The 19,355-nt window shown below is 46.8% G+C and overlaps 2 protein-coding genes across 4 annotated transcripts; one reads left to right on the top strand and one right to left on the bottom strand.

The window, feature by feature from the left end:
- Positions 1 to 909: 909 nt before the first annotated feature.
- Positions 910 to 10,053, bottom strand: Fam216a (family with sequence similarity 216, member A). Its single transcript, NM_001008290.1, has 7 exons — positions 9,724 to 10,053; positions 8,599 to 8,657; positions 7,204 to 7,325; positions 3,836 to 3,965; positions 3,591 to 3,762; positions 2,555 to 2,637; positions 910 to 1,259 (listed from the first exon to the last, which is right to left on the bottom strand). Exons 1-7 carry the CDS (start codon positions 9,786 to 9,788, stop codon positions 1,105 to 1,107), a joined length of 786 nt encoding a protein of 261 aa, NP_001008291.1. The 5' UTR covers positions 9,789 to 10,053; the 3' UTR covers positions 910 to 1,104.
- Positions 10,054 to 10,327: 274 nt separating this feature from the next.
- On the top strand, positions 10,328 to 19,290 carry Gpn3 (GPN-loop GTPase 3). Of its 3 annotated transcripts, none has more exons than NM_001393837.1 (8): positions 10,328 to 10,435; positions 11,861 to 11,969; positions 14,974 to 15,141; positions 16,454 to 16,578; positions 17,593 to 17,708; positions 17,823 to 17,919; positions 18,467 to 18,595; positions 18,682 to 19,290. In NM_001393837.1, exons 2-8 carry the CDS (start codon positions 11,879 to 11,881, stop codon positions 18,742 to 18,744), a joined length of 789 nt encoding a protein of 262 aa, NP_001380766.1. In that variant the 5' UTR covers positions 10,328 to 10,435; positions 11,861 to 11,878; the 3' UTR covers positions 18,745 to 19,290. The 3 variants fall into 3 exon arrangements, with proteins under 3 accessions (NP_001380766.1, NP_973720.2, XP_063127604.1); NM_201991.2 differs by having other exon boundaries at positions 10,328 to 10,475; XM_063271534.1 differs by having other exon boundaries at positions 10,395 to 10,528.
- Positions 19,291 to 19,355: the final 65 nt, after the last annotated feature.

The raw sequence follows: 19,355 nt of genomic DNA, 5'->3' as shown, positions 1-19,355 counted from the left end.
ACCTGAGACCATTAGAGAACAGCTATTAGTCGGGCGGTGGTAGCACATCCTTTAATCCCAGTACTAGGGAGGCAGAGGCAGGTGGATCTATTGAGCTCAAAGCCAGCCTGGTCTACAGAGTAAGTTCCTACACGGCCAGGGCTACACTAAAAACCTCTGCTCCTGAGTGCTGGATTAAAGGTGTGGCTACCCCTGCCCAGCTCTACAGTGATTCTTAAGCCTTGTTGCATGAGTGTTTGTCTGGACTTAACAGTTTGTTTTTTGAGACAGTCACCATATAGCCTTGGCTTACTGGAATCAGTGTAGATTAGGCTGGCCTGGAACTCACAGAAATCTGTGTCTGTCTGCCTCCCAAGCACTAGGATTAAAGGTATACATCACCATGGCTGTCTTATCCATGGGTTACTGAATTTTATTTGACCAATCTGCTTTTCAAGGTGAGGTCTGCAAATACTGTTCTGTGTCAATATTTTTTTCTTCTAGTTTAATCAAGAAAAGCTTTATGGAATAACCAACAATTACACACACACAGACACACATTTATAAACTTATAAACTACAAATTTATGGGGCTGGGGATTTAGCTCAGTGGTAGAGCGCTTACCTAGGAAGCGCAAGGCCCTGGGTTCGGTCCCCAGCTCCGAAAAAAAAAAAAAAAAACTACAAATTTATAAACTAAAAGAAAAAAATAACATTTGTCAGATTGAAAAAATTCAGGGGGCTGGAGAGATGGCTCAGTGGCAGTTTAAGAGCACTGGCTGCTCTTCCAGGACTGGGGTTCAATTCCCAGCAACCACAGGGCAGCCTACACTGTCTAGAACTCCAGCTTCATGAGTTCCAACACCTTCACACAGACAGGCATGCAGGCAAAACACCAATGCACAGAAAATAAACATAACTTAAAATTCAGTTTTATTTGGCAAGTAAAATTTTAATTGTTCTAGCTAGAAACAAGCATACATTACAGATATAACACGGAAATATATTAGACGAAGAAGGCTATTATAAATTTCTCAATAACTAAAATAACATACCAGCAGCTACTAGCACTATCCCATACATGGTTCCAACTCTTCACTGTCCCCTCAGGCTCAACATGTGGGTATTAGGGGATGGCTGAACTTGGTGTGGGACACGAGACTGTCAGGCTGGCATGAGATGAGCCTTGTTCCTGAATGGACATGGACTGCATGCACTCATTCAGTAGATCCTCTTCCTTTGTCTCATCGTTCATGCATGGCTGATAATCCTTAGAAGAAACTAAAGGGAAGATAAGCGTTTATAATGTGTTCTGAAATAAAGTTCTCCAGTTTTATTACTGTCATTTTATGTGTATCGGTATTTTGCCTGCATGTTTGTCTATGTACTGTGTGTGTGCCTGGTGCCCACAGACTGCACAAGAGGGCCGCCTGCCTTAAAGGTGTGCACCAACACACAAGCCTGGGAGTGAACTTCTAAACACCACTTCAAGTGGCCCGGCTTACGAAGCTTTTGCAAAAACAAGTCCCCTACTGTTTTCAACTTAGTTACCTTTCACTTCCTCCAGTCTCTTTTACGGTAGTCACAGCACCCTAAGTGTGCTACGCATAGTATAGTATACACTATTCCCACTGATTTTCAAAGCCTTTCAGTGAGAGAATTAGAACTCGTGGCACTCAGTTATGTTTTCAGTGTCTCCATATCCTTTAGTTTTTCTTTCATGGTTTGAGGACCTTGGCAATGTGTCCTCTGCCAGGGTATCTATCCTTGGCCTTTTTGGACTGGACTCTTGGGATAGGACTGCACACTCTTAGCCAGCACCTACAAAATACATGTGATACTGGGTATACTGGCAAAGTCTATAGTCCTAGCACTTGGTTATCAGTCACTCTGTGCTAGAGAGAGAGAGAGACCCTGCCTAAAACAAAACCAACAGCAACAACAACAGACCCTGAAGGACTTGGGGTGAAAGTCTGTGTGCAGAGCACACGCCTAGCACAGGAGAAAAAGACTGAATCTCACTCTCTTGAGTAGTGAATTCTGAATGGAGGCATAAGTTGCTTCATGTTTAGTTTTGGGTTTGACATAGGGTATTCTTGAGCAGCTCTGACTGGACTTGAATTTGCTGTGTAGACCAGGCTGCTTTGGAGCTCAGATTCACTGCTTCTGCCCTGGGACCTATGTCATGTGCCACCATGGTCAGAACTCATCACACTTAAAATATTTAATCAAGGCTTAATTAGAATGACTGTATTTAGTGTTTTGTTTTGTTTTCCCCCGGAGCTGGGAACCGAACCCAGGGCCTTGTGCTTCCTAGGCAAGCGCTCTACCACTGAGCTAAATCCCCAACCTGTATTTAGTGTTTTTTAAGCAAAGTGTTCAAAAGTGCAAGGCAGACATGGTAACCCTGCCCACCTATAATCTTAGTGCTCAGAAGTAGGGACAGGAGGATTGGTTCTGAGACCTTGTTTCAAAAACAAAAATCCTTAACTGTGTGTGTGTGTGTGTGTGTGTGTGTGTGTGTGTGTGTGTGTGTGTGTGTGTGTGTGTGTGTGTGTGTGTGTGTGGTGTGTTACCTGGTAGCAAGAACAGTCTGCCTGGTCTTCTAAAAATCTTCAGGGACTTGCATCTTGTTTTAGATGCATATCCAATTTTTAACCTGTGAAAAGGGAAATATTTTAATTGGAGACAGTAAAGTGAACAGTGCTGTCAGTCTCAAACATAAAATAAGGTTCTTTTTACTAGCTGCTGGGATTACCAAAGACCCCCATTCCCCAGATTATCCTGTGATCCGCTAACCCTGAAGTGCAGCACTGCCATCAGTTTGGAGACTGACACATTTGTGCTGTAAGCTGTGGGTTATTTTCTGAACCACAATCTCATGTAATCCAAGCATGTCTCAAACTGACTAAGTAACCTTCTGATCCCCCCAAGTACTGAGCCTACAGGCTTATGCCACCACACCTGCTGAGAGCTGCTGTTCTTCCTCCTGGCTGTATAGTACTCCCCTCTGCAGGAGCACTACATGTTTCTGGAGGAATCTATTGTTTGGAATTTGAGTGGGAAGTGCAGTCTAGCTCTTGGTGATCCAGAATTCTTTTTATTATTATTTATTCTGTGTTTAAATATGGGTGGTTGCTATGGTTCATGTGATTCATGTATGGAGGTTAGAGGATAGTTTTGGGGAATCTGCTCTACCAGATTCTACCCTGGGTTCTAGGGATCAAACACAGGTTGTTGAGCGTGCATAGCAAATACTTTTACTTGCTGAACCTTCTTGTCCTGATTGAGAAATGCTTATACGTCCAGATTATGCTGTGTGGGAAAGTGGAACACCTGGTGTGGTGGCACGCCTATACTGCTAGCATGTGGGAAGCTGAGGCAAGAGATTACCCTGCATTTGAGGTATACCTGGGCTATACATCCTGTCACCGAAACTCAGACGCCCTTAATGTCATATCCCACTCACTTCAAGGAAGAGGAAGTGGCCTCCCTCATCTGAGTTTAGGGGAGTGATTGTAGGAAATGGGAGTTTTAATCTCAGGAGGCTCCCCAGATTCTGTACACAGAACTGGGTGGTTTTTCCTTCTTAAACTCAAGAACCAGACAGACCCTTCTTTGTGTCTCAGGGGTCTCCAAAGGGCATGTATGATCATTTCAGGTGCTTCTGCTGCAATGCCCAGAGAGTCTTCTCTCTCCAGATGGTGTCTCCATGTAGTGCAGGGGGAATGCTGTTTCTGTGAGTATCGAGAGCTGATATGGCTTCTATGATGAGTGAGGACACCTGGAACACAAATCACCTCTTAGAAGATGCTCTCACTTCTAAACTGACAAGAAACCAAGTGGGGGACACCTGCCTGGCTTCTGTAACCCGTGATGAAACAGATGCATGTACTGCCTCTTCATTAAGGTCCTCAGATAGCTGGAGTTGCAGATCTTAGCAATGCTGCACAGGTAGCGCTTCTGGCCTGAGGTGAGTTCTGGATGCTGAAAGACAGAATGGGGGCTCTTGACTGCTAGAGTGTAGGAGGCATGTAGGTCCTATGTTCACAGAGAGACACTGGGAGAGCTGGGAATGTCAAATATACAGGGTCCTCTCTTCTAAGGGAGAGATGTGGATATTTAACCTGCGTTTAATAGCCTAGAGATCACTGGGTTACCTGTGTTGCTCCTCCACACCCTTGTCAAAGAAAGACCTGTGAGCCTCTCTCCTCAGGTAATCTACAGTACCTATTGTCTACTTTACCAAGAGTCTTCATGTGGCCATGTCTTTCCTTTTTTTTTTTTTTTTTTCCCTTCGGAGCTGGGGACCAAACCCAGGGCCTTGCGCTTGCTAGGCAAGTGCTCTACCACTGAGCCAAATCCCCAACCCCATGTGGCTATGTCTTAAACTTTGCTGTGTACATGGGTAGAATTCTTTATCACCAGGAAACCTTTTCCCAAATTGGGCTGTGTTTACAGATGCCTGAAATAAGCTACTGGAGGTAAGACTCGAGTTGAGCCAACACCAGCTACTGAGTTGTGGTGAGCTGAATGGCCTTATCTTTCACAGAGTGACATAATGCTGCCCTTGGTGGTTGCGGAGACCCACGACACTGTACAACACAAGGCAGTAGTCTTCTTACTAAAAGGATGGGTGTTGAGGGCTGTCCCACCTCATCTTTATGGTTCTCACAAGCAAATTCAGTTATCTCGACTTGCCCAGAGGAAAAGGAAATGATGGTTTATTAAAACATGCAAATGGCTGTAGCTGCCACCTACAATAATTCATGTTATCTTTTGAGCTTTGAGAACCAAAGAGGGGCTCAGCTCTCTGTCCACAAGCTTTAGCTCCCATCTACCTTCTCAAGTTGGACATCTTGCTTGATTTACTTTGTGTGCATGTATGTGTGAGCTGTGTGTGTGTGAGTGTGTGAGCATGTGTATGTGTGTATGAGCATGTGTGTGTGTAAGCATGTGTGTGTGTGAGCGTGTGAGCATGTGTGTGTATGAGCGTGTGTGTTTGTGTGCATGTGTGTGTGCATGTGTGTGTGAGCGTGTGCATGTGTGTGTGTATGTGTGTGAGCATGTGTGTGTGAGCGTGTGTGAGTGTGTGTGCATGTGTATGTGTGTGTGTGTGAGTGTGTGTGCGTGTGTCTGTGTGTGTCTAACTTGCAGCTTTTGGTTGTCTTCTTCCACTGTGTGATCTCAGGGATCCAATGCAGGTTCAGGCTTGGTGTCCAACAGCTTCCCCAGCTGAGCCATCTGCCCTGCCACTGCCTGTCACTCTGATGTTTAAGGTATAAGATGGTGGTACCTGAAAGCACCTTAGTTTACTGTCTCAACTAAAGAAACACCTTTTCCAGAGCAGAAAAATACCTGCTAGTTTCTGTGAAACATACTGTCAGTTTCCAACCTACAATTTAAAAACTTGTGTGTCTATCTGTGGGTATGCACACAAGTACAGATGATGCACGGGGTGTCCAACCAACCCCTGGAGCTGGAGTTCAAGGCAGCTGTGAGCCACCATGTGGTTGCTGGGAATTGAACTCAGGGCCTCTAGAAGAGCACTCAGTGCTCTAACCACTAAGCCATCTCTTCAGCCCCTAATTTTTTTCCCCTGAAGCAGGCTCTTATATATCCCAGGCTGGCCTTGAATTTGCTATATACCTTGAACTTCTGGTCCTCCTGCCTCCATCTGAACACTGGGAATATAAGTGTGTGTCCCCATACTAGGTTTCTTTAATCAAATTGTGACTGAATGTACGTCCTTTTTTTAAAAAAAATATTTCCTTCCTTAAGATGCAAGACTCATGTATATGTAGGCATAAAATGTACATTACTGAATAAGTCGTTCACCTAAAGTAGGAATTTTGGCAGAAGAAACTACTAGTCTAAAGAACTCTTTACTAACTACAATACTTTAGAAATGAGACTCTAACCAGCTATGGGAAGTTTTCTTGTTTATTTGAGACAGAGTCTCCTAATGCCTAGGCTGGCCTCAACTCCCCATCTTCTTGCTTGTACTTCCCAACAGCCATGAGCCGAGCTACTACTCCTTAGACTTTTGGTCTGTTTGTTTGAACAAGGTGTCACTGTGTTACTGTGGCTTGTCTCAATTTCTGGACTCGAGTCACCCTTCTGCCTCAGCCTCCCCAGTAGCAGGAGCTACGGGTCCATGCCACCATGCTTAGCTCTCCACTGTGACCCAGGGAGAACACATGTCCATAGCTGTAAAACCCTCGATGCCATTTTCTCTACTGCTTGCTTCTAATTTTGTAGTCCTTGAGTGAAGGCTCTGAATTTGGGCTTTATCGCTGGAGTGTCTTGGTGAATGGCACTTGATCTTCCTAATAGAAATGTATTAGCTCTGAAGTTCCTGGAAAGAACCTTTGTGACTCTTAACTTATAATCCTTGAAGTCACTCATGAATTTATCCAACATATTTAATGAATGATTCTGTTTTGGGTGTGGGTGGGTTTTAGTTTTGGGTTTTTTATTTGTTTTTTGAAACAGGATTTTACTATGTAGTCCTGGCTGGCTTCAAACTTCCTATGTAGACCAGGCTGACCTTAGACTTAGAGAGATCCGCTTGTTTCTGTTTTTCCGGTGCTGGGGTAAGGCCTAGTCCTACTCTTTTTTGTTTGGTTTTTGAAGACTGAGGACAATTTTTTTTTTTAATTTTGAGGGGAAATATAATAAGCCAGGCAAACTGAAAATGCCCGCAGCTGCCAGGAGGAGAGAAGTGGAGAAAAAGTCATGCCTTTCAAGCTAGGTATGGAGGTCAGAGATGCAGTGAGGAACTAGAGTGGCAGCGGAAGCATGCTTAGCTTTGGCCAGCATCCAAAGGAAAGAGCTAGAAGAAAAAAGGAAGCAGACAGGCTCCCCAGTGTTAGATCACCACATCTCTGCAGGAAGCTCCCTTCACGGACTCACTGACGGTCTGTTAGGTGTGTACCATGTGGTCTGCAGCACCTTAGATTCTACCTGAGCAGTTTATCTTCAGACCCAAGTTCTGGCCCTATAGCTCGGGAGCTGAGCTTGTTAGGATGTGCGAGGCCCTGGGCGTCCCCCAGAAACATCTCAGGGCTGGTAACAGGGCTCTGCAAGCAAAAGCGCTTGCTGCCAAGCCTGGCAGCCTGAGTCTGACCTCTGCACGCACAGGGTGGAAGGAGAGAACTGGTTCTCATGAGTTTTCCTCTGACCTCCACACATACCATAGTTAACACTTAGAAATCTGTCTTACCTTTAGAAAAGACGCATCTGTCATTGATTTAGGGATGTGAATTGTTTGGATTTGAGTAGTTCTCCATAACTCCTGCAGTTTGGCAGTGTGTGAGGACATTCTGTGTCCCTCCTTGATTCTCTCTGTGGGCAAAGACATCGTATGACTTCCTGAGGCAAAGATTATTAATAATATTTATGACTACCAACGATTACTGTGAAGCAGAGTTAAATATTGAGACAATATATAATATGCCCTTTATTTTTAAAACACACAAACATCTGGAATCCACGTGTCTCACATAAAAAGATGCTCGGCATCACCCCAGTTCAGTGCAAGTAACATGAGGTACAGGCCTGACGACGGTAAAGGATTTGCCCAGCATGTCTAGCTGTCTGAGATCAGTCCCTGGACTGTCAAACAGAAGGAGAGAATGACTCTACAGAGTTGTCCTCGAACATCCCCTGTACACACACCCATGTCTCCAAGGCCAGCGCACTCTAACCCCCCTTATCCCTTAACTTGCAAAAGGCCTTTAGGGACTTTTTTTTTTTCTCTTAACTTCATCAGAAAAAGAGCTATTTTGAAAGAGCTCCCTATGAAATAGTTTATGGTTTTTGAAGCTGCTCATGCAGGATTCTTCCCTTTCATCCACATGTAAAAAACAGGTCTGCCCTGTGCATTCCAACCATTGCTAATTCTCAACATATTTTACAAGTCATTGGTTTTTGTTTTTTTTTCCCCTGAGCTGAGGACCAAACCCAGGGCCTCAAGCACTTTACCACTGAGCTAAATCCCCAACCCCTGTCACTGGTATTTTTAAAAAAATGTTATACAGGGGCTGGGGATTTAGCTCTGTGGTAGAGCGCTTACCTAGGAAGCACAAGGCCCTGGGTTCGGTCCCCAGCTCCGAAAAAAAGATCCAAAAAAAAAAAAAAGTGTTATACAGTAACAAAAGGTAAAGAGCTTTCATCTCTCATCTTTGAAACTCTTTTTAAGAGTACAACTCAAAAAAAAAAAAAAAAAAGTTCTCCCCTCCCTGTGGGTTCTGGGGGAAGTAAACTCAGGTAGTCCAGCTTGACTGCAAGTGCCCTTAGCAGCTGCTCCCACCATCTTGACAGCCCTTTGAGCCTATTGTTAAAACTCCATTGTGGGGCTGGAGAGACGGCTCAGCAGTTAAGAACACTGACTGCTCTTCCAGAGGTCCTGAGTTCAAATTCCAACCAACCACATAGTGGCTCACATCCATCTGTAATGAGATCTGATGCCCTCTTCTGGTGTGTCTGGAGACAGCTACAGTGTGCTCATGATAAATAAGTAAATAAATCTTTAAAACAAAACAACAACAACAAACCCTCCATTGTGTACAGTTACAGGTAACCTGTTTCTCTCAAATCTGTAATCTACATGTATTACCTGCTTTATGCTGCTCACCAGTGCCTTTGGAATTCTGGTGATAAGACTGTCCAGCTGACCTGTCAGAAAAGAACACATATTATACGTAATCAGGCATCCTGACAGTCAATGTCAATGTCTAATGACAGCTTCACGTGCTCCTTACTTTCTCCTGTTTTCATCAATGTCTTGCAAATTTTTTCCTCTAATTTTGCTACAAAAAAGAATGAATAAAGCTTTTTTTAAGTGAGCTGTCAGATTTTTATCACACTAGGATGAAAGTCTGAGTGTATGTGCCACTAGGAGATAGAACCCAGGGCTAACCAACACTACACAAGTGCTCTATTAATACTGAGCAGTATCCCCAGTCCAATTCTTACTTTACCAGAAAGGACTTGGTTAAATTTGGTTTCATAGCTTCCTAGTCTAATTCTACAGTGAGATCAAGCGTGTAGTATGTTTGGTTCCTGTACTTATATCCACATGGTATCTTTCTTGTTCTTTAATAAAAGTAATTGCTGTACTGAAAAGAGTAATTATGTTGTGCTGTAACTAGTTCGTCCGTTTGTAGTGTTTCCAATCTTGTATCCGTTCTTTTTACTTTTCGCAAAAAGTTAAATTGCTTCCTGCAGTTTCTCAGTGACTGCGGGACCACTGAGCCAGCACCCTGACAAGCATTATGAAACAGGCAAGCAAACAGGAACCCCGTCGCATGTTTAATAAGTCTTAGTACCAAATATATATGTACAATAAAATGTACATTTAATAACAGTATATACTTAATAAACATAAATATATATTTATTTCATGGCCATGGATTCAGATTCAACAAGAGCCATGGTCGTGGGCCTGTTTGGATCCCAGTCATCCTGCTCTTGATTTTAAGGAAAGGGGCAAAGGGGGGAACAGGGGAGCTGTGACATCTTCTGAATGAACTGAATCAACTGTCCTCAATCATCTTAGGGAATAGTTAAAACCTTCCCAGGTCCGGGGCGGCTGGGCCCTAGACTCGCCCCTAGGTTAGGGGCAGAAAACGCCAGCGCGCCGCAGTCTCTGTCCGGCTTCGAGGCCGCCTCGCCAGCCCCTGGCCTCACTAGAGCCTTCTCCCCGGCTCGCGCCTCCTCAGCAGGGGTTCCCAGGCCTCACCCTTCGCTGCCTTCCGTCCGGGCCAAGGCGGGCGGCCCCGCGACCCCGGGACAACGGCTCGGCATCCTGTCCACACGCGTGCGTCAGTCCGCGGTGAGCCTGCGGCCTCCGGCTCTACCCTCTGACCCTGCTCAAACGACTCCCGGATGGTGCGGAGGACGACCCGAGATCCTGAAACTAGACCCGAGGCGGAGGAGACCTCAGGTAACCAGACTCCTGCGCCTTGACATCTCTCCGTGACCAGGACGCGTCAGGGCAAATCCATACACACGCACCCTAAAGCAAAAGGTGTCTTCCACCTCAGTATTCTAGACCCTCGGAGGATCTGCAAACCTTGGGTTGTCACCCTAGGAGTCAAAGCCAAGAAATCAGTGCTCCGGCCCCGGGGCGCGGAGCGTTATTCACGATCCGCTATCACCCAGGCAACCGTCTTCGCCTGTTGGCCAACCGACAACGGCTCGCAGCGCTTTCTCTTCTCTGCGCACGCGTGAACTCCTGTCTCCGCCTCTTCGTTTTCCTCGGTACGCGTTTCACAGGGCACTTGGCCCTTGGGACGCTCCGTAGTCCTAGGTGTAGTAAATACCAGCGATGGACAAGAGATCTGGGTTGCGATTGGCTTCTACCCACGCTCCCGGAACTCAGTGGCCGTCGCGCGAAGGCTGAAGGGAGTGTGGCAGATCGCTGTGAGAACCCGGAGAACCGGCATGCCTCGGTATGCGCAGCTTGTCATGGGCCCCGCGGGCAGCGGGAAGGTGAGGCTGGAGGACCTGCGGCTCGTGGGCGGTTGGGCCGCGGGGAACCCTGGGTAATTCGCTTCCGCTCTCTGCTCGTACCTTGGTTTTTGTTTGGGAGTAATAGCATCTTTAATAGCTATGGGGCGGATGGAGAGGTGGCTGAGCGCTTAAGAGCTTGTTCTGACCTTCCAGAAGACCTGAGTTCAATCCCAGCATCCATACAGAGCTGTAACCTCAGGCCTCCACGAACAGAGTGCACACATGGTCACGTACTAACGCAGGACACGTATCTTTAAAATAATGGTAGTAGGATACCTTTGCTCCAGACACTGTCCTGGTCGTTCCAGGTGTTTTCATAACGTCTCCATGTGCTTGATCTGTAATCTGTAGAATACCCAGACACAGAAAGGGTTTTTTTTTTTTTTCTAGAATCATACGCTTAGTTATGTCCAGAATCAGAGTCTGTTTCTGTCTTAACTCCAGAACAGGCCTTCTGCCACACACCCAGTATGGGGTCTCGTCTTTCTCTGTTTCTCAGAAGTTTAGACCTTGGGTTCCATTCCAACACCAGGAGCTGGGGGTAAAGTTGGGGTATGGGTTTCTGATACGTGTATATGTGTGTATATATGCACCATTCGTGGGCACTGCCCAAAGAGACCAGAAGAGGCAGTCACTTGCAGAAAACCCAGGTCTTCTGTAAGAGCAGCAAGTGCTCTTAAGTTTTCAGCCATCTCTCCAGTTCCCAAAGAATGATTATAGCAGACTTTCTTTCCTTGTATGTGTGGAAGGCTGAGGGGTTAGGTTTGGTCTTTTCATTGTTCTTTGTGTTGTTCTTCTCCCCCCCCCCCCCCATCGGAGGTGGGGACCAAAAGCGCTCTACCACTGAGCTAAATCCCCAACCCCTCATTGTTCTTTGTGAAGCAGAGTCTTAACTAGTTCTTAAGTGGCCTGGTACTCACTGTGTATATGGTGCTATCTACCTGTCATCTGCCCACCTCTGTCTCCTCAAGTGCTGGGATTAAAGGTGTGCTCCACTAGATTCTGCTTTTTTCCCCTCTTTGAGACAAGGTTTCTCTCTATGTAGTCCTGGCTGTCCTGGAACTCACTCTGTAGACCAGGCTGGCCTCAAACTCACAAAGATCCGCCTGCCGGGATTAAAGGTGTGCAAGGCAGAGGTCATGTCTATAATCTAAGTTAATTTGTGCACTGTGTTTAAAAAGTTTGCTGAGCCCAAGCCCTGCATCTTGATCTGCAGCTCTGATTTTGCCCCTTCCTAGGGTTTTCCCTGGAGATGTAGTTTGGTCTGGGTGGACAGTGGCTCAGAGAGGGGAGAAGTGTCTGACAGTGTGAAGGGTGGCAGCATACTGCCTTGGGTGCTAACTCCCTACCTTGTAACCTTACAGAGCACCTACTGTTCCACCATGGTTCAGCACTGCGAAGCCCTCAACCGATCTGTCCAGGTAGTCAACCTGGACCCAGCGGCAGAACACTTCAACTATCCTGTGATGGCTGGTAAGTCCTGGCAGGGCCACCTTCTTCAGGCACAGTAAAGCTCAGAAGGCACTGAAAACTGACTGCTCAGCCCAGAAACTGACGCTCAGTCAACTCACGTACTCACCCCTGGTTTCATGGTGAGCGGAGATAAGGCCAAGGGCCATTTGGTGGTGGTAGCGGTGTTTGTGGGTGTGGGGACAATGGCCTCCTTTTCTGGTCTTTTTTTTTTTTTTTTTTTTTTTTTTTTTCTTTTTTCTTTTTTTCGGAGCTGGGGACCGAACCCAGGGCCTTGTGCTTGCTAGGCAAGTGCTCTACCACTGAGCTAAATCCCCAACCCCCTTTTCTGGTCTTTGCTGGAAGACTCCAAGGTGATTGGGTTCCTGCCTACCTGTCTTTCTGTCTTGTTCCTTTGTTGCTTACTTTGGTAAGATGGTTTGTCTGCAGTAAACAGCACCTGTGCTGGCTTAGAAAGGTGAGGCTCAGGGCTGGGGTGTGGCCTGGTGGTGGAGTGCTTCCCTGCGGTCCATGAAGCCCTGGGTTTTACCCTCAGCACCCCATAACACCAAGTGAGGTGCATGCTCGTAACCTCGGCGCTCAGTGAAACAAAACAAAGCAATTAGGGGTTGGGGATTTAGCTCAGTGGTAGGGCGCTTGCCTAGCAAGCGCAAGGCCCTGGGTTCGGTCCCCAGCTCCAAAAAAAAGGAAAAAAACAAAAAACAAAAAAAAAAACAAAGCAATTAAAAAAAATTAAAAACAGTCGACCTCAATTAAACAGAAACTGCTCACTTAGATAGATGGAAGGTGCAAATATTTGAGCCAGCAGCAAAATAAATAAAATCTCAGCACATTGAGTTCCAGGATGGATGACCTCGTGTTCAGAGGGAGTTTCCTTATAGAAGAGGGACAGAGTCTGAGTCCTGAAGCTGTATGTTCTCTGGAGGCTCTTAGAGGTGGTGTATCAGTAAAGTAAGCTTCAGAAAAAACAAGAGGGAATTTTTTTTTTTTTTTTTTTTTTTTTGGAACTGGGGACCGAACCCAGGACCTTGCGTTTGCTAGGCAAGCGCTCTACCACTGAGCTAAATCCCCAACCCCTAGGGAATTTTTCAAGAAAGAGGTGTCCACTACATAGGTCCAACTGAGCTGTAAAATGGCCACATGTAGCTCAGGGACCATAGTGACATTGGCAGCTTTGACCAGAGTTAGCAGTGGGACGGTGGGGCTGACAGCTAGCAGGAGGGGACGGAGAGTGGGGGAGAAGGTTCTGCAGTGTGGACGCTGCCACAGAATGTTTTTATTTATTCCGAGTTTTGAAATAGTCTCACACATCTTTTGTCCTCAAACATCTTTTGTAGCCAAGGATGGCCTTGTACTTTTAAACTTCCTGCCTTTACCTGTGACGGCTGGGATCACAGATGTGAGCCAGGAGTGTGTTCTTGATAGTGTAGCCCTGTAGCAGGTGGAGTGGGGGAGCAGGCTGAGGAGGAAGTGGAAACCATCTTCTTGTCTTTCTCTTGAGAGAGAAAGGCAGGCTGTTGTTTGGGATCCTGTCAGCAAAGGCACTCAGCTTCCTTAAGCAGAAAGATGTTTGAAGGACCTGGGGACCTCACAGAGGGCAACTTCCTGTTCTGTTTAGATTGAATACCTTTCTGGAGGTCAGTCACATAGGCTTAGGAGTTAACTGGCTTCTTGGTCATCAAGTTAAGAGGTAGCAGTTGGCCTCATTTTAGCTTACTTCTTTTTTTTTTTTTTGTTTTTTAAAGATTTATTCATTTATTATATATAAGTACACTGTAGCTGTCTTCAGACACACCAGAAGAGGGCATCGGATCTCTTTACAGATGGTTGTGAGCCACCATGTGGTTGCTGGGAATTGAACCCAGAACCTCTGGAAGAGTAGTCGGGTGCTCTTAACCGCTGAGCCATCTCTCCAGCCCTTTAGCTTACTTCTTGATGTAGGCACTACATAGCCAAATGGTCCAAACTGTAAGCCACACGGGAAAAATCCTGAGTCGTGTGTGGCCCAGCAGTCAAGCCTGCTCCATAGCCAGTGTTGCTGGTTTCTGATGTGTTCCTCCATAAGCAACTTGTGCCTCTGAAGTCCAGCCTGAGTGTTTATAAAGTGTGTGCAGTGGACTTGTGTATTTTGTTGTGTTTGGTTTTGTTTTTTGCCTTGAAACAGGACCCAGCTCTCTAGACCTCCCTCCTCTCTCTCCCAAGAGCTGAGACTGGAGATGCGGGGCCATCACAGCCAGTTTTTCTCTCAGTACACCTGATTGATTCTTACAGGAAGTTCTGTGCCTTAAGTTTTTCACTTACTGATACTCCTGGGAGTTTATTCTGTAGCAGAGCTTAAAGAGCTTCTCCTCCAAGCCGGGTGTGGCAGTGAACGCCTTTAATCCCAGCACTCATGAGGCAGGGGCAGGCAGATCTATCTCTGTGAGTTCTAGCACAGCCTGGTCTAATACCTTGTCTCAAAACAAACAAACAAACAAACAAACAAACAAAAAAACAACAAAAAACCAAACACACAAAACAGCGCCCCTCTTATGTCTGCATATGTTTTACTGTGTGCTATCCCTGCAGTGTGTTCAGTCAGCTAGCTTGGTCTCTCTCGCTCTCCACCTTTGAGTCATGATCTCTAACTGACCTTGGACACAATCCCCAGCAACCCTCCTGTCTCTGCCCACAGCACTGCAGTTCTGCAGTTACAGATGTGCAGCTATGCCCAGCTTCTTTTTTCCTTTTTTCTTTCTTTTTTTTTTTTTTTCCTTTTTTCTTTTTTTTGGAGCTGGGGACCGAACCCAGGGCCTTGCGCTTGCTAGGTAAGCGCTCTACCAACGAGCTAAATCCCCAACCCTATGCCCAGCTTCTTACATGGGTGCCCGAGGCTCACACTCTGGTCCTCACGCTCGTGCACCAAGCACTGAGCCGTCATCCCAGCCCTGTGTGTGAGTTTCTTATATGTCTGTTGATTTAAGTTCTCCAAGTGGACACTCACTGTGGTCCCTGCCTGACTCTCCAGACATCCGGGAACTGATTGAGGTGGACGACGTGATGGAGGACGATTCTCTGCGGTTTGGTCCCAACGGAGGGTTGGTGTTCTGCATGGAGTACTTTGCCAATAACTTTGACTGGCTGGAGAACTGTCTGGGCCACGTCGAGGACGACTACATCCTATTTGACTGTCCAGGTACATCCCCAGCTTGAATGTACAGTCTGCCCTGAAGCTGTGACATTGTGTCCTCCTTGGGGACAGTGGTGAGCAACTACACTGCAGAACCCAGTTGGCCCCAGTTTATCCCTTGGGTTTATCAAGTGCTTACTGGGGACAACTGGAAGAGCGAAGGAGCCAGGGCCAGGGCCAGGGCTGTGGAGCTCAGGGTCCAGTGGTAAGCAACCGGGATGAACAGTCACCCCATGATTAATGTCTTTGTCAGGTGACCCACAGAAGGAACACAAACTGCCCTACAGGAAAAGGGTTCCAGAGGCAACTGGGCAGTTGTCCTTTAAACTAGGCCATAGGACAAAATAGAGACAGCTGTGCAGGCAAAGGGCCTCAGACAGGAAGCTATGGGGATGACTGGGTGAGCAGAGGTGCTGTGAGATGAAACTGAGAAGGGACAGGTGACGTGTGAGCTGTGGACTGGAGCCTGGCCAACCTCACTTGTATGTGTGTGTGTGGGGCTTCACTTGCTTTCTTTCTCTTACTCGTAATTAAACACGTGAACTCCCTCAGAAGCAAGCACGCTCAAGTGCATGCATGGGTTCGTTCGTTCGTGCATGCGTTATGGGTGTGAATATCCCCAAGCTGCCTCTTTGTGCTTGGGTTACTGTCTTTCTGTGCTGAGGGTTGAGTCCTGGGCTAGTTCATGTCAGGGAGGTAGTCTGCCACAGGGTCACATCCCAACCCCAGCACTGGGGAAAAAATATAAAGTCTGCTTGCTGTCCCTGTGGTGGCTTTTCCTCAGGTTCTGTGATTGTCCTGAGAGCCCGTGATGTCCCCGTGACAGCTGAGTACATGTGGTGGCTCAGAGGTTAAGAGCACTGCTGCTCTTCCAGAGGACCTAAGTTCAAATCTCAGCAACTTCTGTAACTTCAGCTCTGCCACCCTGTTCTGGTCTCCATCGGCACCTGCAAACACATGACATACAGATACATAAATCAAAACAACGAAGCTCAGGAACAATGCAAAAGCCCCACAGAAGTCAGGGGAGAGCTGCACACTGCACAGTCTGAGGGAATGGAGACTCACGGCAAACTTGCCGAGCAGGTACAAGCTGCAGTTCAGTCCGCAGCACCACAGACGACACAAAGCGAAACACCTGGATGTGTAGCAGGATCTGATATCCTTCTCTTTCAGTACTGGGGCTTGAACCGAGGGCTGCACACACTGTAGGCATGCGGCCGCTGTGCCCTTCCTGCTTTTCCTCCATCTCTGTGGCATCTGTGTGCAGGTGCTGCCTGTGACCTGATCTGACTGCTGTCCTGTGCTCCCCCTGCAGGTCAGATTGAGCTCTACACCCACCTGCCCGTCATGAAGCAGCTGGTCCAGCAGCTTGAACAGTGGGAGTTCCGAGTGTGCGGGGTGTTCCTGGTTGATTCTCAGTTCATGGTGGAGTCATTCAAGGTCTGAGGGTGAATCTCTTGTAGATTTTTCAGTCCTGGGTAGAAAGCTACTGACTGCTCTGCCCATTCTATGTGAGTCTCCACATTTCATTGGCTCTTCCATTTATTTAGTGTCTCCCGTTGTCAAATGACTATGTGAATGTATGTTTACCTAAGATAGATTTAGCTGGGTGTGGGGACTTTATTCCTAGCACTCAGGAGGCAGACTCAGAAGAATCTGAGTTCAGGACCGGCCTTGTCTACAAATCAAGTTTCAAGCTAGCCAGAGTTCCCTGCCTCAAGAAAATAAGAAGGAAAATAGATTGGGGACCTGCTTAAGAAATAAGAACTGAGGGGCTGGGGATTTAGCTCAGTGGTAGAGCGCTTACCTAGGAAGCGCAAGGCCCTGGGTTCGGTCCCCAGCTCCGAAAAAAAAAAAAAGAACCAAAAAAAAAAAAAAAAAAAAAAAAAAGAACTGAGGCAGATGGGCATCGTTAGAGAGTATGTTTAACCACACACTGAGCTGAGTATGTGGTTCATGCCTGCAATCGTAGCACTCAGGAGCCTGAGGCAAGAGTGTTGCTGCAAGTTCAAGGCTAGCCTGGGCTACAGAGTGAGACAAGCTGAAAAATCTGCTTTTAATTTCTAAGGACCTTTAGTCCCGTTTAGAAAATATAGACTCCATGTTCTCATTAGTAGTCGTGAGGGGTGTCAGTGGGAAAGAAGGCCAATATCATGGTCAAAATCCAAAGAAGAAATCAAGGTAGATCCAGTGACTCATTGATGGGTTTGGGACAGTCTTTTGTGTAGCAAAGACTGGCCCAGAACTGGATTTTCATCCGCACAGCTGGGGTAAAGGCCTGCCACACCTCTGCTCACATAGATGACGTCTCCTCTCCTCTCCTTCAAGGCCAGGCCTCCGTCACCTTCTGAGCCAGTGTCTTTCCCTGTGAGATCAGTGTCTTGGGTTCCCTTCCAGTGAGCAGGAGGCCCTCGTTGGCAGTAACTGGTCTGTCTGTTCTCTCTCCTTCCCCAGTTTATCTCTGGCATCCTGGCAGCCTTGAGTGCCATGATCTCCCTGGAAATCCCACAGGTTAACATCATGACGAAGATGGACCTGCTGAGCAAGAAAGCCAAGAAGGAAATTGAGAAGTGAGTTCCCAGCTGAGCTCTGTGGGGGTGACGAGCCTTCTGCCCTGAGACAGTCTCTGGCGTGGTCTCTTCCCTCGTGTACTCCTCCTTCCCTGTCTCCCTCTCACTTTAAAGGTTTCTAGATCCAGACATGTACTCTCTGCTAGAAGATTCAACAGGTGACTTAAGAAGTCAGAAATTCAAGAAGTTGACGAAGGCCGTGTGTGGTCTGGTAAGCCTTGCAGTGGTACCTTTAGGCCTCCTCTAGTGATGCCCCTGGCCAGTCAGTGTCCACCTGTGTGGGCAGCACAGCCCAGTGCTATCCCCTAAGGGAGTGTTGGGGGAACCAGGACGTGATGGTTAGTTCAGGCAGTTAGACAGGGGGACAGCTCAGTGCTAGCAGGTCAGAATCAGAAAGGTCAGCCATTGGTGCTGTCTGTCGCCAGGGCTCCTTTTCCCAGCCCAGTGCATGTGAATGTTTATTTGTGTGTGTGTGTGTGTGTGTGCAAGCATGCAACTGTGCATGCGTGCAGGTATGCATGCATGCACGTGTGCCAGGACGACAGTCTGCAGGAGTTGACTCTCTGTTTATCATGTGCATTTTGAGGACCAGACCCAGGTTGTCAGGCTTGGCAGCAAACACCTTACCCCCAGCCATCCTGCCTGCCGGCTGGCACATGAACCTTTAAGGAGAAGTATAAATGATTATAAAACAGACCTGCCAGGGAATCGAACTCTGCACTGTCAGAGAGCCCGTTTCTCCACACCCGCGCCTGTAGGTTGATGACTACAGCATGGTTCGGTTTCTGCCGTACGATCAGTCAGATGAGGAGAGCATGAACATCGTGCTCCAGCACATTGACTTCGCCATTCAGTACGGGGAGGACTTGGAGTTTAAGGAGCCCAAGGTAACCTAGGCTTCACTGCGTGGACTCTGATGAGGTGTCCCGAGAGCAGGGAATGCATTGTCTCTTCTGTGTTTCCTTTGTGTCAGGAGCATGAAGAAGAGTCTTCCTCCATGTTTGATGAGTATTTTCAAGAACGGCAGAATGAGTGAGGTTGACTACGAAGCTCCTATCCCGTTGTGGCCACATCGAGAAGTGCTCTTCCCCTGGAGGATGTAACATGGGAGGCTGCTGCTGCTGTCTGTAAGGAACGCTGGGCTCTAGGGGTGAGCCAGTAAGTAAGCGATTGAGCGAGCGAGTCTGGCCTGTGCATGAGCTCTGCAACTGCTGCTCTTCCAGGAGTCAAAAGTCAAAGTAGAAATTAATGCACAAAGACTTGTATATAATATAAATCAACCTAGTCACAGATATACATCGCCCATGTGTGGTGCGTGCGTGCGTGCGTGTGTGTGTGTGTGTGTGTGTGTGTGTGTGTGTGTGCAATTATACCCGATATAAAATCATTATTACAATTGGATTTTTATTTTTTGAGGGGTCTTCTTTTGATTTACTTGTTTGTTTCTGGAGAGGTTCAAATTATTGTGACAAAAATTATAGATCTACATCAAATCAAAAAAATTGGAAGGCTATACATAAATCTTATTTTCCAAAATGAAACATGTATTATTTATATAATTAAAAATGAAAACGGTGTTTGAGATTTGCATATATGGATGTATGTATAGGAAAGAAACAGGTCCTCTTTACATTCTTTTTTCCAGCA

This window comes from Rattus norvegicus, chromosome 12, assembly GCF_036323735.1.
Source record: "Rattus norvegicus strain BN/NHsdMcwi chromosome 12, GRCr8, whole genome shotgun sequence".
Taxonomy (NCBI): domain Eukaryota; kingdom Metazoa; phylum Chordata; class Mammalia; order Rodentia; family Muridae; genus Rattus; species Rattus norvegicus.
The sequence above is the reverse complement of the archived record's forward strand: the minus strand, read 5'-3'. Positions and strand labels throughout refer to the sequence as shown.